This window comes from Xenopus laevis, chromosome 6L (genome assembly GCF_017654675.1).
Source record: "Xenopus laevis strain J_2021 chromosome 6L, Xenopus_laevis_v10.1, whole genome shotgun sequence".
NCBI classification, from domain to species: Eukaryota; Metazoa; Chordata; class Amphibia; order Anura; family Pipidae; genus Xenopus; species Xenopus laevis.
Window position 1 is genome coordinate 78965464 of NC_054381.1, and position 27567 is coordinate 78993030.

General features: G+C 42.1%; 1 protein-coding gene across 5 annotated transcripts in view; it reads left to right on the forward strand.

The window, feature by feature from the left end:
- LOC108718513 (dynein heavy chain 5, axonemal) overlaps positions 1-27567 on the forward strand; it is a 379491-nt gene that overhangs the window by 212445 nt on the left and 139479 nt on the right. For all 5 annotated transcript variants that reach the window (XM_041566222.1, XM_041566224.1, XM_041566225.1 and 2 more), the window contains 4 exons: positions 1661-1990; positions 2142-2348; positions 8800-9042; positions 11527-11681. In XM_041566222.1, coding sequence (XP_041422156.1) covers positions 1661-1990; positions 2142-2348; positions 8800-9042; positions 11527-11681 — 935 coding nt within the window. The remainder of the gene's footprint in view (positions 1-1660; positions 1991-2141; positions 2349-8799; positions 9043-11526; positions 11682-27567) is intronic.

Here is a 27567-nt window from a genome sequence, read left to right on the forward strand (position 1 = left end):
CCTGCCTTTTTGGTAACAACAATGTAGACTTGTGTAATGTGCAACTGTAAATATTGTAATTACTGTTTAGTCTAAGTGTAATCATTTATGTAGAACAATCAATTGATTTATTTCACAATATATCACCTTACTATACGCTCATTGGTGTGGATTCATTGTCTGCTTGCTCAAAAGAACCAAAAACCCTAGTAAGTGGGTTAAGGTATATTTTAATATTGATATAATATTATTAATATTGATATATACTATATAATATTTATAAGATTATGTAGTATATATCAATATTAATAATATTATATCAATATTAATAATATACCTTAACCCACTTACTAGGGTTTTTGGTTCTTTTGAGCAAGCAGACAATGAATCCACACCAATGAGCGTATAGTAAGGTGATATATTGTGAAATAAATCAATTGATTGTTCTACATAAATGATTACACTTAGACTAAATAATAATTACAATATTTACAGTTGCACATTACACAAGTCTACATTGTTGTTACCAAAAAGGCAGGGGAATAGAGTTCGGCTTCATCTCTGCCTTCCCCTCTGGTCTTCATTCTTCACATGTTGTCTTGTCCCAGGCTCCTCTGGCTTCTCCAGCTCTCTAGCTGCCTCCTCTCAGCTGCCCAGCCCCCTCTCATTTGTCCAGCGTTCCTTTATCCTGGGTTCTCACCTGCCCCCACAGAAACCCTCCCAACTGCCAAGATGCTGTGATAAACCCCCAACTTGCCTACATCCTGTTGAGCAAGTTTTCTCACATACACAATCAGTTTTATGGTCCCCACAGCAGACATAGGCCTTAGTAGTCACAGGAAAACCTTAGTTATGATAATCAGGGCTTCATGTAAGTTCCCTGAACAACAGCTTTCATATGAAATAACTAAATCAAGATGTCAATTTCTTACAATTGTTTCTGCACATCTCCAAGCAACAAGCATTTCACATTCATCTAGTGAACCAAAAGAAATTGAGTAGCCTCCCTTCTATAAAGCTGCACTTACTCTAATTTCATAATTTTTTTACTGGCCCCATGAGTAATGCAGAGAAGAATTACTATTCCTCTCTAGTGTCCCTTATGAACACCACCTATACCTGCTATTTAGTTGCACTTTGATGAAAAAGTATAGGGCACACAAGAAAAGCACTGGAATTAACATCTGTCTTCAAAAGGAGTGATGTCCAGGATGTAATATTGCATACTGTGCATGAACCACCAGAAAACTTTGATTGCAACTTTGATTGCAATTTGTCAACAAAGACACTATTGTACTAATGTGTGACTACATTGGTTGTGGGTGTCTGCATTTATTTAAAACTCTGGCACAATCCTCTGTATTGTGAGAAAAAAAAACCATGGCAACATGAGTATCCTGGAAATTTGGGTCGCATTTGTAAGTGACTTGTCCTGTCTATTTATTGATGAATTTCACAAAATTCTTGTGCAGAAGAGAAACGTATATTGTCAGTCATTTCTCCAAAAACTAAGATTCTAAATTCCCTGATCATCACATGGTCAAAACAGAGCCATCCTAGTTGTGCTGCATTAGACCACTGCTTCCCTGAGTAGATATTCTAATTGTCCAAATTATATTTAGACAAAATAAATGTAGATGATGGATAATCTGTATAAAATAAAGAATTTGATTTTTAACAGATCACCAATGAAATAGTAAGGCAGCTAATGGAGCAGAAAGGTTTCTACAATTTGGAAAAACCTGGTGAATTTACTAATGTAGTGGATATCCAGTTTGTAGCAGCCATGATACACCCAGGAGGAGGAAGAAATGATATTCCACAGCGCTTAAAGCGGCAGTTCACTGTGTTTAACTGTACACTGCCATCAAACTCGTCCATTGACAAAATATTCCGGACTGTGGCAGAAGGATATTTTTGTGAGCAGCGAGGCTTTCCTACTGAAGTGTGCAAACTAGCATCCGCTTTGGTACCAACAACTCGCAAAATCTGGCAGGCAACTAAAATAAAGGTAATATTGTTGGAGTATTCTCATCTTCTCTAAGACAATAACAAAATATGTAAGCAACAGATAACATAATTACCATAGCTCAAGTGATGTTTGCTCTGATTTGGTGAATCAGCCATGCCCCCTCACTCTAACCATTATTTTTATATTGCAGATGCTACCAACCCCAGCAAAATTTCATTACATCTTTAACTTAAGAGATCTGAGTCGTATTTGGCAAGGCATCCTCACTATCACATCAGAAGTGTGCCAGAGTACTGACGTCATGGTTGCTGTCTTCCAACATGAGTGTTCGAGAGTGATTTCAGACAGGTTTATTGACCAAAAAGATAAAGACTGGTTTGAGAACACCATACATAAGGTAAGAAAAAGGCAATGCTGGGAAAAATGTATTGACCTGAGAACTGAAGTGTATATTGTTATTTAAATAATAATAATAAAGGAATGTAAAGTGGAAGAGTTTGATGATTTTCTTCAAATGTTTTACCCTTGGTGCAATATACTTTTCCAGAATTCCAAAATAACTGTTTTCTCTGCAAATGACTACAATGGTTTGCACCAAATTCCATAGGGGAATATTGTTTGCAATTTGGTAGAACATGCAGACGGCATGTGGGCAAGCACCCTTCCTGTCTTTCAGGTACAAGCAATTCAGCTGCAGCAACACTGAGCACCTACAGATACAACAGCTGTATGTGCCTGCTGATCAAGTCAGGTGCTCTGGAGCATGCCAGGCCATGCATGTCTCGCACCAGTGCTACTGGAAAATTGTCTCACAGTGCTTGTTATGTACTAGTGCAAGTATGTTGCATATGGCATTTTACTGACTGCAATTTTATGTTCTTGCACCTATTGATCATAAATGAGCCATTACATACTCTATATTGAATGTTTTAGAGCAAACTTAATTTGCCTAGCACAACTTTTTCATTGATGTTAGTCAGCATCCAGTAGAGAGGTGTCATATTGTGAGCTGCCCAGTAAGAGAGAGGTTTCCAGTGTAAAACTTTAAACCATTTGCAGACATTGCATATTCGGTTTAATTTGCCCAAAGTATAAAAAGCTATACAATTATTTTAGCATAGAGCTACTACAAAACATTACTATAGAACAGACTCAAGCATTTGCCCTGGCACCTAACCAATAGAGGGACCCACAGACAGAAAAAACGTAATAAATGCTAAATAGATAACCTGTATGAAATAAAGAATCTTATGTTTGTTTAAGAGATATTATTTTAAAATCTTACAGCCAGGGGCGGATTAACGTCTAGGCTAGCCTAGGCTATAGCCTAGGAGCCCATTGTGGTAGGGGGCCCATGAACTTTAAAAAAAAAATTGAATTTAATTTTTTTTTTTACCGTCCTCCGGTCCAGTCCGGGGGCGGGCCCCCTGCTGCTTGCTGCCTGGGGTCTGCCTTTATATAGTTGAACAGTTGGCGCGCTGGCTCACACTGCGCAGTCTGACCAGACGAGTCACATCATCACAGTTGCTGTGTTGCAATTTCACTTGCTCTTGTTGCTCGCCTCTAGAGACTAGACATTGAGAATGGTTGTCACTCTTCTTGTGAATATTATCTTAAAAATAAGAAGCCTTAAATTAAGCTGCACCGGCGGCCAGCTAGCTAGAAAGTAGAGGGTGGGGGGCCAGGGCCACGGGGCCACTTGGCCAGGCCAGCAGCAGCCAGTAGCACTAGCAGCCAGGCTAGCCAGCACCACTGGCACTGGTCCTGCTGCAGCAGTCAGTGGGCAGGACAGGCCGCAGCCAGGCACAGAATTTCAGGCCGCAGCAGTGCACAGGGGGCACCACCCGGCCTGGTGTAGAGCCAGGTGAATAATTTCTGCAGACACAGAGAAATAATTTCTGCAGACTGTGAAATAATTTCTGCAGACAGTGAATAATTTCTGCAGTGAAATAATTTCTGCAGACTGAATAATTTCTACAGACAGTGAATAATTTCTGCAGTGAAATAATTTCTGCAGACTGAATAATTTCTGCAGACAGTGAAATAATTTCTGCAGACAGTAAAATAATTTCTGCAGACTGTGAAATAATTTCTGCAGACTAAATAATTTCTGCAAACAGTAAAATAATTTCTGCAGACAGTGAATAATTTCTGCAGTCTGAATAATTTCTGCAGACAGTGAAATAATTTCTGCAGACAGTGAAATAATTTCTGCAGACTGTGAAATAATTTCTGCAGGCAGTGAATAATTTCTGAAAACAGTAAAATAATTTCTGCAGACAGTGAATAATTTCTGCAGTCTGAATAATTTCTGCAGACAGTGAAATAATTTCTGCAGACAGTGAATAAGTTCTGCAGACAGTAAAATAATTTCTGCAGACAGTGAATAATTTCTGCAGTCTGAATAATTTCTGCAGACAGTGAAATAGTTTCTGCAGACAGTGAAATAATTTCTGCAGACTGAATAATTTCTGCAGACAGTGAAATAATTTCTGCAGACTGTGAAATAATTTCTGCAGACAGTGAATAATTTCTGCAAACAGTAAAATAATTTCTGCAGACAGTGAATAATTTCTGCAGTCTGAATAATTTCTGCAGACAGTGAAATCATTTCTGCAGACAGTGAATAATTTCTGCAGACAGTGAAATAATTTCTGCAGTCTGAATCATTTCTGCAGACAGTGAATAATTTCTGCAAACATTAAAATAATTTCTGCAGACTGAATAATTTCTGCAGGCAGTGAATAATTTCTGGAGACAGTGAAATAATTTCTGCAGTCTGAATAATTTCTGCAGACAGTGAAATAATTTCTGCAGACAGTGAAATAATTTCTGCAGACAGTGAATAATTTCTGCAGACAGTGAATAATTTCTGCAGTGAAATAATTTTTGCAGACTGAATAATTTCTGCAGAAATTGAATAATTTCTGCAAGCAGTAAAATAATTTCTGCAGACAGTGAATACTTTCTGCAGTCTGAATAATTTCTGCAGACAGTGAATAATTTCTGCAAACAGTGAAATAATTTCTGCAGACAGTGAATAATTTCTGCAGACAGTGAAATAAAAGGTCCACTTCATATTTAACTTTTAGACCAGGATAGCACCTTGTCTATTGTGTCACTCTCCCCGCCCTGCTGGTGCACCCTGCTGCAGAAAGGCTCAAATAAAAATTAAAAGATTTTCAAAAAAAAATAATAATTCAATTTGCTATCAATTTGGCAATTTTTGTCACTCTCCCGTGCTGCAGGTGCACCCTGCCTGGCCTACAGAAAGGCTCAAATAAAAATTAAAAGATTTTCAAAAAAAATAATAATTCAATTTGGCAATTTGTTTCACTCTCCCGTGCTGCAGGTGCACCCTGCCCGGCCTACAGAAAGGCTCAAATAAAAATTAAAAGATTTTCAAAAAAAAATAATAATTCAATTTGCTATCAATTTGACAATTTGTGTCACTCTCCTGTGCTGCAGGTGCATCCTGCCTGGCCTACAGAAAGGCTCAAATAAAAATTAAAAGATTTTCAAAAAAAAATAATAATTCAAATACGGAGACTTGTGTTATTTATTCTTGTGGTGCTGTTTGTTATACAGTTGGTTTTAGTCAAAAATGTCTGAAATAAAATTCCTTAGTGGGGCACAAAAGTGAAAAGCTCAGAGGCTGAAAGACAAGCAACAGGTGAACCTGCTTAGGAACATCCCTAAATTGACTGGGTATTTTCAGTCTGCTGGATCTCCATCCACTCATTCTGAACCAGGCCTTGAACTAACCACTAAAGGAGCGGTTACTTTAGAGATCACAAAACAAGTCAACAATTATTGCTCTGAGTCCTCTGACGGTGATGTATCGACAAATTAACTTTTGTCAGCATCACTGACAACTGAAACACCCTTTGTTTCTACCAACAACCCAACATGCGCTGATCCAGATGTGGCAGTGACTGTTGTGTCTATCGTACCAAATCTAAGACTGGAAGCAACAGGATCAGACCCTGCATGCTGGGGTAAAGTCGATGAACAATTGAGGGCATACTGGACCAAAATGGGCCCAGAGTTATGTCAAAACAAAGATGCAGATTTTGCAGCATCAGAAAGATTTCAAAAACATCAAAAGAGGTACTTCTCTAAAACACTTTTCAAACTTAAACTAGCAAATGGGGAATGTGTTTCTAGAGATTGGCTGTTATATTCCACTTCAACAGGTAACATTTACTGTTTTGCTTGTAAATTGTTTGGTGATAGAGACAGCCATTCCTCTTTGACAACAGGTTACAGTGATTGGAAGAATGTATCTGTTCGCTTGGCTGAACATGAAGGTTCAGAGAACCACAGAAAGTCATTATTTTCTTATGTTGCTCGGTCTGCCAAGAGTGACACTGGCAGTCAAATAGATTCAGAACTTAAAAAACAATTTGAGAGTGAATATGAATATTGGACAAATGTTTTAAAAAGGGTGGTGGTCGTAGTTAAATTTTTGGCAGAGCGAGGACTACCTTTTAGGGGACACAGTGAAATGTTTGGGCATCCTGATAACGGGAACTTTATGGGTGTCCTTGAAGTAATCAGCGAGTTTGACCCCTTCCTTAAGAAACATATAGAAAAATTTGGGAATGCTGCCAAGGGAAAGCCCTCATACCTTTCATCAACCACATGTTTAGAATTTATTGAACTGATGGGAGAACGCATAGTTAGCGATATTATCGATCAAATAAAAATTGCAAAGTACTTTTCAATTATTGTCGATTCAACCCCTGATGTGACACATACAGACCAGCTAACATTCATAGTAAGATATGTATCACTGGATGGATGCATTGAAGAAAGTTTTCTTAAATTTCTTCCAATTCTAAGTCACACAGGAGAGTCACTTTTTCATTCAGTACTTACAACGTTAGATGACATGGGACTTGATATTAGAAATTGCCGTGGGCAGTGTTATGACAACGCAGCCAATATGTCAGGTGCTTATAACGGTCTGCAAGCACGTATCAAAGAGCATAATCCTTTAGTTGAATGGGTACCATGTGCTGCACATACCCTAAATTTATTGGGGCAAATTGTGTGAACTGTTGCTTCGAGATTTTTCAACAAAGTCTTGCGCCCGTTGGCATATAATTACAGCAGGATTACAGCCAAATATCAACAACAGAATAGAGACATTAAAAACCCTTTGCGACACCAGATGGTCAGCACATGCACAAGCCACCAAAGCACTAACCGTGAATTACGCCAACATTCAAATTCAAATTGTGTGAACTGTTGCTTCGAGATTTTTCAACAAAGTCTTGCGCCCGTTGGCATATAATTACAGCAGGATTACAGCCAAATATCAACAACAGAATAGAGACATTAAAAACCCTTTGCAACACCAGATGGTCAGCACATGCACAAGCCACCAAAGCACTAACCGTGAATTACGCCAACATTCATGAATCATTGAACAACATAGCAGATGACCTTAACCAGAATCTACCAACTCGTGATGAGGCTAAGTCACTCTGTAAAAAAATGGAAAAACTGGAAAATGCATTTGTTTGTGTTATGTGGAACAACATATTGAGCCGATTTCACAAAACAAATACTGCTTTGCAGGCAGTTGACTTGGATTTATGAAATGCAACTGATTTGGTCAGGTCATTGAAGGGTTATGTGGCTGGTTTACGTGAAGAATTCGACAACTTTGAGAAAGAAGCAAAAGAAATTTCTTCTTCAGTTTCCCAACAGTATAAAGTGGATAAACAGCGGCAGAGAAAAAGAAAAAAACATTCAGATGAAGCAGCAGAGACAGAGTGCATACAGAAAGGCAGAGAGAGGTTCAGAACATGTGTTTTCTTAGCTGTAATTGATCGATTTGTTGACGAAATGGACCGGAGGTACCAGTCCTACAGTGGTATAAATCACACATTTGGATTCTTAAACAACATTTCTTCTGTTTCTTCTGATGATCTTCATATACTAGCTACTAATCTTCAAAAAAAATATACAGATGATTTGGAAGATGATTTTGCCAATAAAATATTTCAGTTGAGAGAATTTTTGCAAGGACATGAAACAACAGCAGCAAGGGGCCTACTACAGTTAATAAGGCAGAAGAAATTGCTGTCTGTTTTTCCGAATGTTGATATTGCTCTTCGGCTCTTCATGACATTACCTGTAACAAATGCAAGTGGTGAGCGTTCATTCTCAAAACTGTCACTTATAAAAAACAAACTAAGGTCAACAACGCAACAGAGTAGGCTGAATCACCTGGCACTGATGTCAATTGAAAGTGATGTCCTACAGAAAATGGATTTCACAAGCCTGATCAAGGAGTTTTCTGTCAGGAAAGCACGAAAGAAAACATTCAATTGATAAATTGTTTTATATATTTTTTAAATTTACCTGTCTATCTATTCATTGTTATTGTGTGTTCAGCTCAGTTACAGTGCAAGCAATATTTGCTTTTGATATACATTTATTCAACCAGGTCTCTATTGTACTCTTTCTTGTTTTATGATATGCCTAATGCCAAAGTGTAAGCTTACCATTTGGTTGTTTTTTTTTTTTAGAAATTATTTTACTATTACTGATAGTTAATAATTTGGAAGTTAATTGCAGATCACTGTGTAAATATGCTAGCATCATGTGCCATTGCCTAAGCTTTAAACCACTAGCATATTTACACAGTGGTTTGTGGAAAGTGTAGCCTAGGGGCCTCACATGTCCTTAATCCGCCACTGCTTACAGCATCATATTGACAGCAGAAGGCTCGAGCATAAGATGGATGCAGTCTTTACATCCATAAATTATATATTACCTAATATTATGTCATAATATTTAGCATCAAGATTAAATTGCTACCTGTTTTCACACAGATTGCATTAGAGGACCATGGACAAGAGATCATGAGCAATGCTTTAAAAGAATCCTATTTTGTGGACTTCTTGAGGGATGCACCAGAAGCTACTGGGGATGAACCGGAGGATGCAGATTTAGAGGCACCTAAAGTATATGAGCCTATCCCATCATTTGAACAGCTATCAGAGAGACTTAACCTGTACATGCAACAGTATAATGAAGCTGTGAGGGGATCAAGAATGGATCTGGTGTTTTTCAAGGTAAAATTTATATTTAATTTCCAGGTCTATTTTACACTTACTAGAGCAAGGAAAGCTGTCTGTTAATATGCACAGAAACTGTGCTTTTCTCCATAAGAACAATAGTCAGATTACCATTGTCACTTGGTGAACATAGTTTCAAGGTGAATGTGCATGTGAAATCTGATTATAGAAACACCTGAGGTACGTGGGAAACTCTGATTATAGAAACACCTGAGGGGTGACTGCCCAATACGTTCCTTAGGCATAGGTATTTCCAGCAGGTTTGATCAATATCTGACCCAGCCCAAATCATATGCTGTACAGTGTTGTGTACACAAGTAGCCCTATATGAATAAACATAATATACATACATACTTATCAATAAAAGCATAATTTTAAGTCAATGAACTTGCCTTTCAGATGGCAACTGTGTCATCTGTTGCCAGCAGTGTGCATCTGCTCATGTCTGCATACTGTAATTCCTAATTTCTCCATTAAACAACCCACTGGAGATGTCAAACCAAGAGGTATTTACACAGCATAGGAGCTGAGCAGTAACAAGATAAGACATGCAAAAATCCTTTTCATCTTTTTTGTGAGCCTCCAGCCAAATGTACTTATTTTCTCACATGCATATGTGTGTTAAATGACTAGGAGTCCAAGTATTTTTCAATTTTCTAGAAAAATACTCCTGAAAGGTTAAACACCATTTTAACATAATTTTATCAGCAGTATTGTATCTTTCTGGGTACGCATCTATGCCTTGTGGTGTGCTAACATACAGTGGGAAATTTTAAACATTGTCACATCTGAGCCTATACCCTGTATTGAAACCTGCATGAATTACTATGCTTGTTTTCAGCATTGTTTATGATTTATTAACCTGCTTCTTTTTCACATTGTTCACATTTGGAATTTTTTATATAGTGCTTTTTGTATAATATTATTTTTTTTGTACATTTGCACTGTGTTTTCAGAGATATTATTAACTCAGCTGAAATAATGTTTCAATCATTTGGCATTTATTACATGTTCAATGGCAAAAGGTAAAGAGATTATTTTTCTGGTAACATATTCTTTCTTTTCTCTCTCTCCACCATTAACTGTTTCAATAGATGTTTATAGATTTCTTGCATGACATCATCATTTAAATATATTCTGGCCCTCACCTCATATGTGCTACACAATAAATTATTGAGAAAAATAAACTGAATGTAAAAAGCTACTTCTAAATATATTTTTACATAATTACTTTTGCCTAATTTATCAGGTTATGGAGCAACAATCTCTCATTTGTTCTACACTTGTTAGTCACACATGTACACTTTAGGCTATCAACACTATGGCCCAGCCTTACCAGAAGAGAGAGAGTATGGCAAATGAGACCTTATGATAATACTAATGATATTCTAGCCGGTTAACTTTGATTATTTTTTATTCTTTATTTAAGGGATCAGACAGTTTACCACATAGTCTACTTTGCAAAAGATTGCTTGTCTTTGGTTTAATCGAAGACTTCCTTTTTTAGTTGCATGTCTAGCAACAGTTTTCCTCAGTGTCACCAATAACTCACCTATAGTGTCAAAATCCTTTTAAGATGATGGTAAACGGGAAGATTTTTCCCCTGAGATTATTCTGGGCTACTTGCAGGCAACAAGCTCTTAAGAAAATTCTTTGTGTTGGTGTCAGTGGGGAACTTTGGAGTTAAAACACCGCGATTGTACAAATATTCATGTGAGCTACATATACTGTACATATCAATGTGCCATCACACTTTAAGAAGGCATATACCCTTCTTGCTCAGAGTACTTTTCTGAGTTCTTACACTACTATCATGAATGTGTAAGAGGAGTACTAAATCAAAACCAAAAATTGGACGTGTGTTTAGAAGAGCACTCTGAGCAATTTGGAATTGTTATTCTCTGGGCAGATATCCCCTTTAAAAGTTGACAGCACAGGGTGGGACCTAGTATCATGGCATACAACATAACTGGGCATGTCATCTGTCATACATTTTACAGTCAAAGCTACAGGAATAGTCTCATACATTTGCTTATAGCCTGTAAAGAGATGCCATAAACAATGCCAGCTCAGGTATTCCTCTGTATTAAAGTACAATGCTGCAGGAAAATGCAACATAGAAAATGTGTAACATTTCTCTATATGCATATTTCACCCAGCGTATACCAGCCTAGTACCCTTCTGTGCTGCCTGTCACTGTGAAAAAGGGAAATCACACATTGTACATCACACACAAGTGAAATCACACATTCTACATTCTCTATAACCATATATAGCCATGATTATGCTGCAGTATTGTAAAGACAGGGTTGAATGATAATACTAGAGCTACACATTACTAAATGGAATCTAAACCCTGCATTGTAAGAAACTGATCACCGTCCCTAAAACTGTGTCCTTTTATTAAATGTTGCTATTACTCACTATATATTTATATATTATTTATATATTTCTGATCAGCTTCGTATTTTGTCTTTTCAGGATGCAATGATACATCTAGTTAAAATCTCACGAATTATTAGAACCCCACAAGGTAATGCATTGCTCGTCGGTGTTGGAGGATCTGGGAAGCAGAGCTTGACTAGATTGGCTTCAAATATCGCTGGATATCAGAGTTTTCAGATTACCCTGACAAGGTATTTGCTTTCACAAACTAAAATTTGTCACAAAACCGATGCATAGTTTAATACAGCAGAAAAAAATCTTAAAAATAAAAAATAAAAAAACTGAGCTGACTGCTAAATACTGGGAAATAACTGTGCACTATGGGGAGAATTACGAGCATAGCCCTTTGCTTTGTGTCTCATATGTTACCCACAATGTTTAAAGTGCATGCAACTGTGCAAGTAATATGCTGAGCCCCTTGTAATAAATGGGCCACAGTAAGTTTTAGGGGCATGATATACTAAAGAACTAATTTACAATTGACAGGGATGGGTGGAAAGTGTGAAAAACAGGAGCAATATGCAATTTTTTCACAATTAGTACCCCGTCTCCATCATGTGCGCAAGGACCTGTGCTCTTTCAAAGATTACATTGCTGCCTGCATGTCTGCATGCCTGCTGTGTCATGAGGGGTGGACTAGAGTGTTGTGAAAGTATTTGGTACCTTATTTATCCTAAACAAGGGAACAGAAAGAGCAGGAGAAGGGATATGTAACCAGTTTTAGTAGCATTTTTTTAGAGCCTTGGTTTAGCATTCCTTATAACATAATGACATCATGTTATTCATTAATTTAAAAATGTTTGAATATGTTGTGGATCAATTCTGAGTAGAACTGATCCAAGTGTGGGAGTGTAGTTATATATGTAGACCTATGTATATATAAATACACATTTCTTAGTTCCTGCCTACTTCAAAGAATTGTAATGAACCCCCAGTTAGGTAGTATATACCCTGAGCTTTTATGACCCAAACAGCATAATTTCCTAACTGATATGCAAACAGGTGGGTGACAACTAAATACCCAGATAAACCATCTGGAGAGGGTCTTTTACATTTCAAAGAGGAACTGTTTGTAAAGTTGTTATTGGTAAAAAAGAACATCTAGAGAAATTAGCTGGTCCAACTAAAAGCCTGTTTAACTTGTCAGCCAATCAGAACCATTCCCCATTTTGGTCAATGGCATAGAAACAGTATGACAATGGAGATGGTTTTGGCCAATTAGAAAGGAGAGAAGAGAGGAAAGGAGAGATGGAGGATAGAGAAGGAAGGAAGTATAACCTGTGGGCACATTTTAAAAGATCTCTGAATGTCAGGGGGGCCTATCGGCTCCCTAAGGGAGAGTCAGGACTAAGGAGGAAGCTTTCAGGGACAAAGTTCCAGTACAGAGTACAAGCAAGGGTTAAACAGGAAATTGTGGTCAAGTCACAGGCAGCAGTTCAGAAGGCAGGCAGAATACAGCAGATTCAAAGTCCAGGCAAGAGTCAAAATCAAGGCAATATAAATGGGAACAAGAATACCCAGGAACAATGTAACAAATGGTTCCTATACTTGGGCAGTGATTAGGTGTACTGGGCACTCTTTTATTATGAATTTGGCGCCATTTCAGCACTGGCGCAGAGCCCAGCGTCAGAAGCGGCGCGCTGATGTCGGCCATGGGCGCCTTCATTTTGGATCTTGCGCCGCTGGGAGAAGACGCGCGGCATCAGCAGGGCCCCTGACAGTACCCCCCCCACGGGGGGCCACTGGACCACCAAGACTGGGTTTCAGGGGAAATTGCCTGTAGAATTATTTTACTAAGCGAGGGGCATGTACATCCGAGTGTTTCTCCAACGAGCATTCTTCATCCACTTGATGAGGAATTGGAGAGGTCCCCTGGAGAGTCTGGAAACTAAGATCTTTTCTACTTCATACTCTAGCTGGCTGTGTACGGGGATGGCAAAAGGCGGAACTTGATCAGAACAGAAACGGTTGAAAACAACTGGTTTCACCAGTGATACAGTACATGAAATACATTAGGAACTCGCATCTCCAGGGGAAGTTGAAGCCGAACAGCCACAGGGTTGATAATCTCTGAGATGGTAAAAGGACCAATGAACTTTGGACCCAATTTGGGAGAAGGAATCTTTAAACGGATGTTTTTAGAAGAGAACCACACTTTATCTCCAACTTTATACGGTGGAGAAGATCTCCTTCTGCGATCTGCAAAAGTCTTATGCACCAGAGCACTTTATTCCAGATTAGATTTGGTTGCCGCCCAAATGGCAGACATATGAGCCGCATGATCATCTGTGGCTGGAACTTCAGATAGTAGAAAGTCCTGTGGAAATGCTTGCAGATGTTGACCATACGCAGACAAGAAAGGAGATCTAGCATTGTTATGGGTGAATTCCGCCCAAGGGAGGAGGTCGGACCAATCATCTTGACAGAGGGAAACATGATTCCTTAAAAACTGCACAAGAGCTGGTTCACACGTTCCGCAGCCCCATTCGTTTTAGGGTGATAGGCAGAAGAGAATTGGAGAGAGATACCCAAAGCTTTGCATAAGGAGCGCCAGAATCTGGATACAAACTGGGATCCTCTGTCAGAGACTATTTGTTTTCGCAGGGGAATGAAATGCGCCATTTTACTAAGGCGGTCAATAACCACCCAGATCACAGTGTCCCCTTTTGAGTGTGGTAACTCAACAATAAAGTCCATTGCTAAGTGAGTCCATGGGCGAGAGGGGATGGGTAAAGGTTATAATAATCCACAAGGGTGAGAATGGCTAGCTTTGGAAGTGGCACAAATGGTGCAGGCAGCCACAAAGTCTTTGACATCTTTACGAATAGTTGGCCAACAAACAAGGCGTCGTAATAACTCTAGAGTCTTTTCTGGACCAGGATGTCCAGCCTGCCAGGAACAATGAATCTGTTGCAGGATAGGCAGACGAAGCTCAGAGGGTACAAATGCCATCCCAATGGGAGTATCGGCAGGAGCAGAAGACTAGAGATGTCGCGAACTGTTCGCCGGCGAACTTGTTCGCGCGAACATCGGGTGTTCGCGCTCGCCGGAAGTTCGCGAACGTCGCGCGACGTTCGCCATTTTGGGTTCGCCATTGTTGGCGCTTTTTTTTGCCCTCTCACCCCAGACCAGCAGGTACATGGCAGCCAATCAGGAAGCTCTCCCCTGGACCACTCCCCTTCCCTATAAAAACCGAAGCCCTGCAGCGTTTTTTCACTCTGCCTGTGTGTGCTGAAGAGATAGTGTAGGGAGAGAGCTGCTGCCTGTTAGTGATTTCAGGGACAGTTGAAAGTTTGCTGGCTAGTAATCGTTTTGATACTGCTCTGTTATTGGAGGGACAGAAGTCTGCAGGGGTTTGAGGGACATTTAAGCTTAGGTAGCTTTGCTGGCTAGTAATCTACCTTCTACTGCAGTGCTCTGTATGTAGCTGCAGTGGGCAGCTGTCCTGCTTCTGATCTCATCTGCTGACTGCTGCAATAACAGTAGTCCTTGTAAGGACTGCTTTTATTTATTTTTTTGTTGTTTTACTACTACTACTACTACTACTACTATAAGAGCCCAGTGCTATTAGTCTAGCAGTGTTGGGGAGTGGGACTGGTGTGCTAATCTGCTGCTCCTAGTAGTTCAGCAGCACCAACTTTAATTTTTTTTTTTTAATATTCATTTTTTTTTTATTTTACTTTTTTTTATTTTACTACCGCTGTAGTAGTGTATAAGTTGACCTTTTAGGCATTATTTGCCCTGTAGGCATTATTTGCACACTGTTTTCTTCAACCCGCCATCTAGCTGTGTGACCTTGTTCACATTCTGTCTAAATATCCATAATATTACCGTCTCCAGAAAAAACACCGGAGTGACTTTTTTCAAGCAGCCATAATATATTTTACGTAATCCGTATCCACCGCTGTAGTAGTGTATACGTTGACCTTGTAGGCATTATTTGCACACTGTTTTCTTCAACCCGCCATCTAGCTGTGTGACCTTGTTCACATTCTGTCTAAATATCCATAATATTACCGTCTCCAGAAAAAACACCGGAGTGACTTTTTTCAAGCAGCCATAATATATTTTACGTAATCCGTATCCACCGCTGTAGTAGTGTATACGTTGACCTTGTAGGCATTATTTGCACACTGTTTTCTTCAACCCGCCATCTAGCTGTGTGACCTTGTTCACATTCTGTCTAAATATCCATAATATTACCGTCTCCAGAAAAAACACCGGAGTGACTTTTTTCAAGCAGCCATAATATATTTTACGTAATCCGTATCCACCGCTGTAGTAGTGTATACGTTGACCTTGTAGGCATTATTTGCACACTGTTTTCTTCAACCCGCCATCTAGCTGTGTGACCTTGTTCACATTCTGTCTAAATATCCATAATATTACCGTCTCCAGAAAAAACACCGGAGTGACTTTTTTCAAGCAGCCATAATATATTTTACGTAATCCGTATCCACCGCTGTAGTAGTGTATACGTTGACCTTGTAGGCATTATTTGCACAGTGTTTTCTTCAACCCGCCATCTAGCTGTGTGACCTTGTTCACATTTTGTCTAAATATTGATAATATTATCGTCTCTAGAAAAACCACTTGAGTTACTTTTTTTCAAGCAGCATTCATATATTTTACGTAATCCGTATCCACCGCTGTAGTAGTGTATACGTTGACCTTGTAGGCATTATTTGCACAGTGTTTTCTTCAACCCGCCATCTAGCTGTGTGACCTTGTTCACATTTTGTCTAAATATTGATAATATTATCGTCTCTAGAAAAACCACTTGAGTTACTTTTTTTCAAGCAGCATTCATATATTTTACGTAATCCGTATCCACCGCTGTAGTAGTGTATACGTTGACCTTGTAGGCATTATTTGCACACTGTTTTCTTCAACCCGCCATCTAGCTGTGTGACCTTGTTCACATTCTGTCTAAATATCCATAATATTACCGTCTCCAGAAAAAAACACCGGAGTGACTTTTTTCAAGCAGCCATAATATATTTTACGTAATCCGTATCCACCGCTGTAGTAGTGTATACGTTGACCTTGTAGGCATTATTTGCACACTGTTTTCTTCAACCCGCCATCTAGCTGTGTGTATTATCGTTTCCAGAAAAACCAACTGAGTTTTTGTTGTTGTTGTTGTTTTTTTAAAAATAATGCCAGGCAAAGGCAGGCCGCCACGCAGAGGCCGTGCTAGGGGCCGTGCTGCTATGCAATCCTGTGGCCCTAGCAAATTGCCCAGTTTTAAAAAGCCAATGACCCTGAACTCCCAAAATGCTGAAGAGGTAGTTGACTGGCTTACACAGCACACCCCATCCTCTACCGTTTCTAACTTTACCACAACATCCTCCTCATCCTCCACTGCTATGGCCACCCCACGTAACACTTCCTCCACCACCGGTGCCCCTTCTTCACTGGGGTCAGAGGAGTTATTTTCCCATGAGTTTCTTGAACTGAGTAATGCGCAACCATTATTGCCAGAAGAAGATGAAGGAGATGAGGACCTTACACCAGATTTAATTCTGGCAGAGAACACGATAGAGATGGACATAATGAGTGATGAGGAGGAGGTCCCCGCTGCTGCTTCCTTCTGTGATGTGTCAGAAGAAATTGATGCATCTGAGGAGAATGATGATGAGGAGATTGATGTTTTGTGGGTGCCTAGTAGAAGAGAGCAAGAGGAGGGTAGTTCAGATGGAGAGACGGAGAGTCAGAGAGGCAGTAGGAGAATAAGACTTAGAAGAAGCAGGGAGGACAGCCCGCAGGGATCAGTAGGGCAACAACATGTATCGGCACCTGTGTTCAGCCGGCCAACGCACCCGCCATTGCCGCCAATGCTGCCAACTTCTACTGTTACCGCCAGATCGCACACTTCCAAAAAGTCAGCAGTGTGGGATTTTTTTAATGTGTGTGCCTCTGACAAAAGCATTGTAATTTGCAATGAGTGCAGTCAGAAACTGAGCCTTGGTAAGCCCAACAGCCACATAGGTACAACTTCTATGCGAAGGCACATGAGCGGCAAGCACAAAGCACTTTGGGAGCAACACCTCAAAGGCAACAGGCAAACTAAAAGCCACACTCCTTCTGGTCCAGCATCTTACTGCTCTACCTCTGCTCTCCTTGACCCGTCTGAACCACCCTCCACTCCGCCTTCCACCTTGACCACCTGTTCCCATTCCCAGTCATCTGCCACCAGCCAAGTTTCTGTGAAGGCCATGTTTGAGCGTAAGAAGCCAATGTCTGACTGTCACCCCCTTGCCCGGCGTCTGACAGCTGGCTTGTCTGCACTCTTAGCCCGCCAGCTTTTACCATACCAGCTGGTGGACTCTGAGGCCTTCCGCAAATTTGTAGCAATTGGGACACCGCAGTGGAAGGTACCCAGCCGCAATTTTTTTCTAAAAAGGGAATACCACACCTGTACCAACATGTGCAGAGCCAAGTTACCGCATCTCTGTCACTTAGTGTTGGGCCAAAGGTCCATATGACTACTGACGCATGGTCCTCCAAGCATGGTCAGGGCAGGTATGTCACCTACACTGCCCACTGGGTGAACTTGGTAATGGCTGGGAAGCAGGGAATGGGTAGCTCAACAACAACAGTGGAGTTGGTGTCACCGCCACGGATTGCACGCGGTTCTGCCACCACCTCTACTCCTCCATCGCTCTCTACCTCGTCTTCTTCTTCTTCTTACTCTGCTGCTGGGTCCTCCTTCTCCTCCTCCACACCTGTGCACCCCCAGCTCCCCCTAGGCTATTCGACGTGCCAGGTACGCCGTTGTCACGCTGTCTTGGGGATGACGTGCCTGGAAAGCAAAAACCATACCGGATCTGTACTCCTGTCATCTCTGCAGTCACAGGCCGATCGGTGGCTGACCCCACACCAACTGCAGATCGGAAAAGTGGTGTGTGACAATGGAAGCAATCTGTTGGCAGCGTTGAGACTAGGCAATTTAACACATGTGCCCTGCATGGCACATGTGTTAAATTTAATAGTCCAACGTTTTGTCTCCAAGTACCCAGGATTCCAGGACGTTCTCACCCAGTCCAGAAAGGTGTCGGCCCATTTCAGACGTTCCTACACAGCCATGGCACGCCTTGCTGACATTCAGCAGCGCTACAACATGCCAGTCAGGCGTTTGATTTCTGACAGCCAGACTCGCTGGAATTCAACGCTCCTTATGTTGGAACGTCTGCTGCAACAACAAAGGGCCGTCAACGAGTACCTTTTTGAACTGGGTGGTAGGACTGGATCTGCACAGCTGGGGATTTTTTTCCCCCGTTACTGGGTGCTTATGCGCGATGCCTGCAGGCTCATGCGACCTTTTGAAGAGGTGACAAATATGGTCAGTCGCACCGAAGGCACCATCAGCGACCTAATACCCTTCGCTTTCTTCCTGGAGCGTGCCGTGCGACGAGTGACAGATGAGGCTGTAGACCAGCGTGACGAGGAGCTGGAAGCGCACGATTTCTGGTCGGAATCACCAGAACGAACCCAGGCACCTGCTGCAACGCAGGGAGAGGTGCCAGAAGTGGAGTCAGAGGAGGAAGGTGGCTTTGTGGAGGAGGAGGACCAACAGGAGCAGGCTTCCCAGGGGGCTAGTGGTGACCTTTTGGGGACCCCTGGTCTTGTACGTGGCTGGGGGGAGGAGACCGTGGATGATGCGGTCCTTGATAGTGAGGAAGCGGAGATGGATAGCTCTGCATCCAACCTTGTGAGAATGGGGTCTTTCATGCTGTCATGCCTGTTGAAGGACCCCCGTATCAAGAGGCTTAAGGAGAAGGACCTGTACTGGGTCGCAACGCTACTAGACCCTCGGTACAAGCATAAAGTGTCAGAAATGTTACCAACATACCACAAGTCCGAAAAGATGCGGCATTTACAAACCAGCCTGCAAAACATGTTGTACAATGCTTTTAAGGGTGATGTCACTTCAGGAACTCATCAACATTCCAGGGGCAGAGGTGCCAGTAATCCTGCCACGAGCACACCTGCAAGGACAAAGCCATTTGGCCAGTCTGTAACGTCAGACATGCAAATGTTTTTCTGTCCAAGGCAGCGCCACAACCCTTCTGGATCCACCCTCAAAGAACGCCTCGACCGGCAGGTAGCGGACTACCTGGCATTAACTGCAGATATCGACACTCTGAGGAGCGATGAACCCCTGGACTACTGGGTGTGCAGGCTTGATCTGTGGCCAGAGCTGTCACAATTTGCCATGAACCTCTTGTCTTGCCCAGCCTCAAGTGTGCTCTCAGAAAGGACCTTCAGTGCAGCAGGAGGGATTGTAACTGAGAAGAGAACTCGCCTAGGTCACAAAAGTGTCGATTACCTGACCTTTATTAAAATGAATGAGGGGTGGATCTCGGAGGGTTACTGCACGCCGGAAGACTTGTTCTGACTTCTATGCAGCTGTCCTTCTCTTCAAGCCTCATGACTCCACACACAGCTGTCCTTTAGCGTCCTCCTCCTCCCTCCGCCACCGTTACAAACTAGGGTGCAAACCCTACTGGTTTAATTTTTTCTGGCCTCTGTGCTTCAGTGGCTGCAACCAAAAAAACTGGGCAAACAATGTCTACAAGGTCAACGTATGGCAAAAAATGACTATTTTCAGCATTTATATGGCATATTTTTTCTGGCAACTGTGCTTCAGTGGCTGCGTCCAAAAAAATGCATATTTTCTGCATTTATATGGCATAATTTTTCTGGCCTCTGTGCTTCAGTGGCTGCAACCAAAAAAATGCATATTTTCAGCATTTATATGGCATAATTTTTCTGGCCTCTGTGCTTCAGTGGCTGCAACCAAAAAAATTTATATTTTCAGCATTTATATGGCATAATTTTTCTGGCAACTGTGCTTCAGTGGCTGCGACCAAAAAAATGCATATTTTCAGCATTTATATGGCATAATTTTTCTGGCCTCTGTGCTTCAGTGGCTGCAACCAAAAAAATTTATATTTTCAGCATTTATATGGCATAATTTTTCTGGCCTCTGTGCTTCAGTGGCTGCGGCCAAAAAAACTGGGCAAACAATGCCTACAAGGTCAACGACGTTGACCTTGTAGGCATTGTTTGCCCAGTTTTTTTGGCCGCAGCCACTGAAGCACAGAGGCCAGAAAAAATATGCCATATAAATGCTGAAAATAGTCATTTTTTGCCATACGTTGACTCAACGTATATGGCAAAAAATGACTATTTTCAGCATTTATATGGCATATTTTTTCTGGCAACTGTGCTTCAGTGGCTGCGACCAAAAAAACTGGGCAAACAATGCCTACAAGGTCAACGTATGGCAAAAAATGACTATTTTCAGCATTTATATGGCATATTTTTTCTGGCAACTGTGCTTCAGTGGCTGCAACCAAAAAAACTGGGCAAACAATGTCTACAAGGTCAACGTATGGCGAAAAATGACTATTTTCAGCATTTATATGGCATATTTTTTCTGGCAACTGTGCTTCAGTGGCTGCAACCAAAAAAACTGGGCAAACAATGTCTACAAGGTCAACGTATGGCGAAAAATGACTATTTTCAGCATTTATATGGCATATTTTTTATGGCAACTGTGCTTCAGTGGCTGCGTCCAAAAAAACTGGGCAAACAATGCCTACAAGGTCAACGTATGGCAGTTGTTTAAAGAGAACAGTAGATTACTAGCCAGCAAAGCTACCTAAGCTAAAATGTCCCTCAAATCCCTGCAGACTTCTGTCCCTCCAATACAGAGCAGTATCAAGCAGATTACTAGCCAGCAAACTTACTATCATCTGTCCCTGAAATCACTAACAGCTCTCCCCCTACACTATCTCTTCCAAGCACACACAGGCAGATTTTTCAGATACATTTTTGCCCTTGATCCCCCTCTGGCATGCCACTGTCCAGGTCGTTGCACCCTTTAAACAACTTTAAAATCATTTTTCTGGCCAGAAATGTCTTTTCTAGATGTTAAAGTTCGCCTTCCCATTGAAGTCTATGGGGTTCGCGAACCGCTCGCATTTTTGCGCAAGTTCGCGAATATGTTCGCGAACTTTTTTTCCGACGTTCGCTACATCCCTACAGAAGACTGGCCAGCCAAGATTTGTTCACCAAATCGAGGAAACAGGGAAGCAATGATCATGACAGGAGGAACAATTGGCTCTTGCTTTTCAGAACAACGATCAGCTGGGGAGAAACTTTGGGAAAGAGCATCAGCTTTACGATTCTTGGAGCCAGAACGATAAGTCAGGATAAAGTTGACGCGGGAAAAGAAGAGAGCCCACCTTGCCTGTCAAGGATTAAGTCTCTTGAGAGCTTGTATGAACTCTAAATTCTTAAGGTCAGTATAGATCGTGACCGGGATCAAAGATCCCTCCAGGAGGTGACACCACTTCTCGAGAGCGAGCTTGACTGCCAAGAGTTCACAATTTCCCACATCGTAATTCTGCTCTGCAGGAGAGAACTTTTTGGAGAAATAGGCACAATGGTGTAGTTTCCCATCGGTCGAATGTCTTTGGGACAGGATAGCGCCAGCTCCAACTTCAGAGGCATCCACCTCAATGAAAAAGGGTAATTCTGGAACAGGATGTCGAAGGACAGAAGCGGAGGTGAAAGTATCTTTCAGGGACTGAAATGCTTCTACCGATGAAGGAGGCCATGAATTGGGTTTACCCCCTTTTCGGATGTGAACCAGGATTTGAGCAATATGAGAGGAGAACCCCTTGATGAATTGTCGGTAGTAATTGGCAAAACCGATGAATCTTTGAATTGCCTTGGTACTCAAAGGAAGGGGCCACTCCAGAATTGCAGAAACTTTGGCAGGATCCATCTCAAAACCTTCTGGGGAGATGATGTAACCTAGGAAAGGGATCTTGGACACTTCAAAGACACATTTCTCCAGCTTGGCAAAAAGAGAGTTCTTCCTCAAACGAGAGAGAACTTCCTTAATCTGGGAACGATGGCTTTCTAGGTCCTTGGAGAAGGATGTCATCTAGGTACACGACCACATATTTTCCCAAGAGATCCCGGAAGATGTCGTTCACAAATTCCTGAAAGACGGCGGGGGCATTACAGAGGCCAAAGGGCATTACGAGATATTCATAGTGCCCATCTCGAGTATTGAAAGTCGTCTTCCATTCATCACCCTCACGAATGCGGATGAGGTTGTATGCCCCGCGTAGATCCAACTTCGTGAAGATCTTAGCCCCTTTCAATTGGTCAAAAAGTTCTGCAATCAGAGGCAAGGGATACCGGTTCTTAACAGTGATTTTATTAAGTCCTTGGTAATCAATACAGGGACCTAGACCCCCATCCTTTTCTCCACGAAAAAGAAACCAGCCCCTACAGGAGAAGTAGAGGGACGGATAAACCCCAGCTGGAGATTTTTACTGATACATTCTTTCATGGCGGTAGTCTCTGCTGCGGAGAGAGGATAAGTGCGACCTCTAGGGGGTATGGTTCCTGGAAGGAGATCGACAGGGCAGTCATAATATCGATGAGGTGGTAGGAACTCTGCAGAATTTTTACAAAAGACAGCCGAGAATTCCTTGTAGAAGAAGGGCACACCTTCAAATCTGTTGTACAGATATTTACCCTCTGGAGGGGTTTAGCAGGAAGACAATGCTGTTGACAGAATGGACTCCAACGAGAGATCTGTCCAGAAAACCAATCAATGGTGGGGTTATGCAAGCGCAGTCAGGGTAGACCCAGGACGTCCGGAACTGAAGGGCAGGAAATAATCAGGAACTATAACTTTTCTTTATGCAAAGTCCCAACCTGCACAGGTAATTCCCCTGTCGTCATGGAGATAAACTCGGACGTTAGAGGCTTGTCATCAATGGCAGTAACCCGAAGGGGAGTAGACAGTGGATATAGGGGAACATCCATATACTTGGCAAAGAGAGCGTCCATGAAATTCCTGGCAGCCCTGAAATCTATGAAGGCAGAGCCGAAAATCGCCCCCTACTCGCGTTACCCAGGCTTTACCTTGGGGAAATTAACCCTTTGGCCTCGCATGACAGGAATTGGCAAAGGGAAATTGACCACCACAATATAGACAGAGTCCTGCCAAATGCCTCCGGAGTTTCTCCTGCTCAGTGAGATGCTCTCTTCTGATCTGCATAGGTTCCTCCGGCGGAATTACAGAAGTCTGCTGGGAAGAAGGAGGCAACAGAGGTCTTTGAAATCGAGGAGCCAACATGGGTTGAAATCTCTTGACTCAGTCCCTATCAGCTTGATGTTCCCTCAACGGAGTGTCCACCTTGACAGCCAAAGCAATAAGGTCTTCTACCTGTGTAGTTATCATTGTTCCAAACTAGTCTCAGCAGCAAGCGTACGAAATTCAATAGCATATTAAGCCATGCTGCGATTCCCCTGGTGAATCTGAACAAGCAAGAAGATGCAGTCGCAACCCGACCAGGAGCATCAAACACCGTCCGTAATTCTTGAAGGAAAGCCTTGGCATCATCAATTAAAGGGGACTTTTTCTCCCAGTGCGGAGATGCCCATTCGAGCGCTTTTCCAGCCAGGCGAGTAATTACAAATCCCACTTTAGCTCGCTCGGAGTCAAATTCAAAGGGTTGCAAGGCAAACCGGATCTGGCACTGGTTCACAAAACCACGACAGGCTTGGGGATCACCACTGTAGAGAGGCGGTGCCAGAATACATGGACCAATAGTGGAAGACTGTGGGGCCGCGGCGGCAGCAGCAGGAACAGGCGCTGATGTAGTTGGTGTAAGAATGAATAGTTTTTCCAGAATTGCCTCCAGTGTTTGTCAAACATAGGATTGCCGCGCTTCGTATGCCTCCATGCGAGAATGCAGTCCACGAAAGGCCCTTCTGAAATCAGGTTGAGCTTCCTCAATGGGGTCCATGGCCCAAGTATAATGTCAGGGGGGCCTATCGGCTCCCTAAGGGAGAGTCAGGACCAAGGAGGAAGCTTTCAGGGACAAAGTTCCAGTACAGAGTACAAGCAAGGGTTAAACAGGAAATCGTGGTCAAGTCACAGGCAGCAGTTCAGAAGGCAGGCAGAATACAGCAGATTCAAAGTCCAGGCAAGAGTCAAAATCAAGGCAATATAAATGGGAACAATACAGAATACCCAGGAACAATGTAACAAACTGTTTCTATACTTGGGCAGTGATTAGGTGTACTGGGCGCTCTTTTATTACGAATTTGGCGTCATTTCGGCGCAGCGCCCAGCATCAGAAGTGGCGTGATGACGTCACCGCCCAGCGCCGCCACCCACGTGGCGGCCATGGGCACTGCCATTTTGGATCTTGCGCCGCTGGGAGAAGATGTGGTTCTGAGCGCTCCCGGTGGCGGGATCAGCAGGGACCCTGACACTGTATAATTTGCTGTCTCTGGGCTGGATAATCTCAATAAATCGTGTATAACCAGGTTATACTTACATAGTTACATAGTTACATAGTTAAATTGAACTTGAAGACAAAGTCCATCAAGTTCAACCCCTCCAAATGAAAACCCAGCCATCCATACACACACCCCTCCCTACTTTTACAAAAATTCTATATACCCATACCTATACTAACTATAGAGTTTAGTATCACAATAGCCTTTGATATTATGTCTGTCCAAAAAATCATCCAAGTCATTCTTAAAGGCATTAACTGAATGACCCATCACAACATCACCCGGCAGTGCATTTCACAACCTCACTGTCCTGACTTTGAAGTACCCCCTACGTTGCTCCAAAAAAGTTATTTTCTTCTAGTCTACTTTTTTTCCTTCCTCTCTCCCTCTTCTTCTTTTCAGCCAAAACCAGCTCCATTGTTATACTGTTTCTATGCCATTGACAAAAATGGGGAATATTTTTCGCCATTTTGCCAATTTTTCCACAGTTTCGCAAATTTTTCGGCAAAGCAAAACAGGACAGATTCGCTTATCACTACATATCCATCCAGTTCAACCTAAGTCTTGAGATTTATGATGGGGTCCCTGGGTGTCTCCCATTCTCCCCTTAATTTGTGTATCATGAAAGTTAGGGAATAGGGAGTGCTGCTGTGCATGAGGTACAGAGTTTAGCTTTATTCTGGACTGAAGTGCTCAACAAATGAGCACTAATTGGCATGGTTTTACTCTTGCAGTTGCAATAGTAAATAACACCAGGTGTTTTGATGGCCACTTAAAATTCTGTGGTTTTATTGTGGGTCTTTTCCCATTCCCATCTTGGGTGATGCAGAGATGCACACCAGCACTTGAAATAGAATTATGGGTACAAAACTAGCTGTATGTCATAGTGCTTAAATAGGGTCAAGGTGCAAATCCAAAGTCTTGCACCTTGACCCTATTTAAGCACTATGACACGTGATGTGCACTTAACCCTGAAGAAGTGCAGACTATACAGGCACGAAACGCATAGGTTTTTGTAACTGCACACCCACTGTTACTATGTTTCCACACTGTGATACAATAAAGCCGTATTGACATTACTACCAGTGTTTTCTTTACGGAGTGGTCTGCACTGTACGCGGGCATCATATTGTGCAATTTGGAGCATTCGGGAGGAGAAACCGAAGTCTCGCGATAGCTGTGACCGACAAAGGAACGCTGCACGCTAGGGTGAACCACAAGTAGCAATTGGTGCCACATCAAAGGACAGTGCGGCACCAATTTCTACTGCCTGAACACCACCATATCTCCAAACTGCAGATCCTTCTGAGGAGTCCGGACTTTTACCTTGGAGTGTGATGTGCTTTTAATGCTGAACTGTTTGTGAGTAGGCAATTGGCGTTCTGTGATTGTTTTTAAAATATTTATTAAACTGAATTATACTATTGTTATTTTCTCTTTTATCTCCACTTCATGTATGGAGTAATGAATTAACTGCAGAACACAAAACAAATATGACATGCAAGCTGACAATTGACTGTTTGTAAGTGCATGCCCAAAAGGGAAGCATGATTCGTGTGTGCACCTTGGGTGGATCCAATTAACCTTTTTTTCTGAACACCTTTTAACCCTATTGTGGCTGGATTGCCCTTATCAGACAACATAAGACAGTATTGCCCTATGTGCGCTTCCTTCTCTTTTAGACATTTTGCAGCACTGACCAACTTTGTGTGAGGGTTGGAATTAAGGAAGCAGCGGAGATTTAGTGAGACTTAAGGGCAAATTTACTAAGATCCGAAGTTGCGCCAGCGATAGCTTCGTCACACTCCACCGCACTTCGCCAGGCTAAATTCGCCAGCGCTACGCAAATTCACAAAGATGCGAAGTTGCGCTCAGGGAGGCGAACGGTAGCGAAGTTGCGCTAGCGTTAACTCTTCAAGCAAAGCGATGTTACGCTAGCGATGCCTAATTTGCATACGGTGCGAAGTTAAAGTACAATGGACGTATGTGTAGCACCAAATACATTACACTACACAAGCTGGGAAAGCTTCATAAAATAAAATAGAGTTGTTATTTTTCCCTATACATGTGCCCACTGTATAGTTTAGGTGCCATATGTTAGGAAATGTAGGGGGGAAGGAGGGTACCCCCAAAAAAATGTACGATCTTTTTGAGCCTATCACCCTTAAAAAGGAAAAGACGCCAGCGTTTTTTGGGAGTTAGAAAAAATTTCAACTTTTTTTGAAGCAAGCCCTATCTACTCTATTGCACTTCGCCTGGTCTCAGTTGGCGAAGGCAAGTCTGGCGCAAGAGTTAACGTTCATGAAAATCCGCAAGTTAGTGAATTAGCGTAGTTATGTCCCTTCGCCATAGCGCAACTTCACCTGGCGTAAGTAGCGCTAGAGTAGGTCCACTTCGCTAGCGAATGTACGCCGGCGCCCGTTAGTAAAACGGCGAAGTATTTTACATTACGTTTCTGGTGTCCCATGTTCCTGTATGAGAAGGGTTGCCATATATGTGCAGCAGGAGTCTGTTAGCATTAGAAACTTTAACTGACAGGCTGAGGTGGGACAGTCAGGTTGAGAAACTTCAACTAACAATAACTTACAAAAATAAAAGGCAGACTGGCAATGTAGAATTTTGGTATCTCATTTTGAGTTCTCTATTTTGAGAGCATTTTATAATATGATGAGAAGACAGCAAGGGTTAGTGAAACACATGTATTATCTTGACCTCCTGCTACCACTGTTCCCA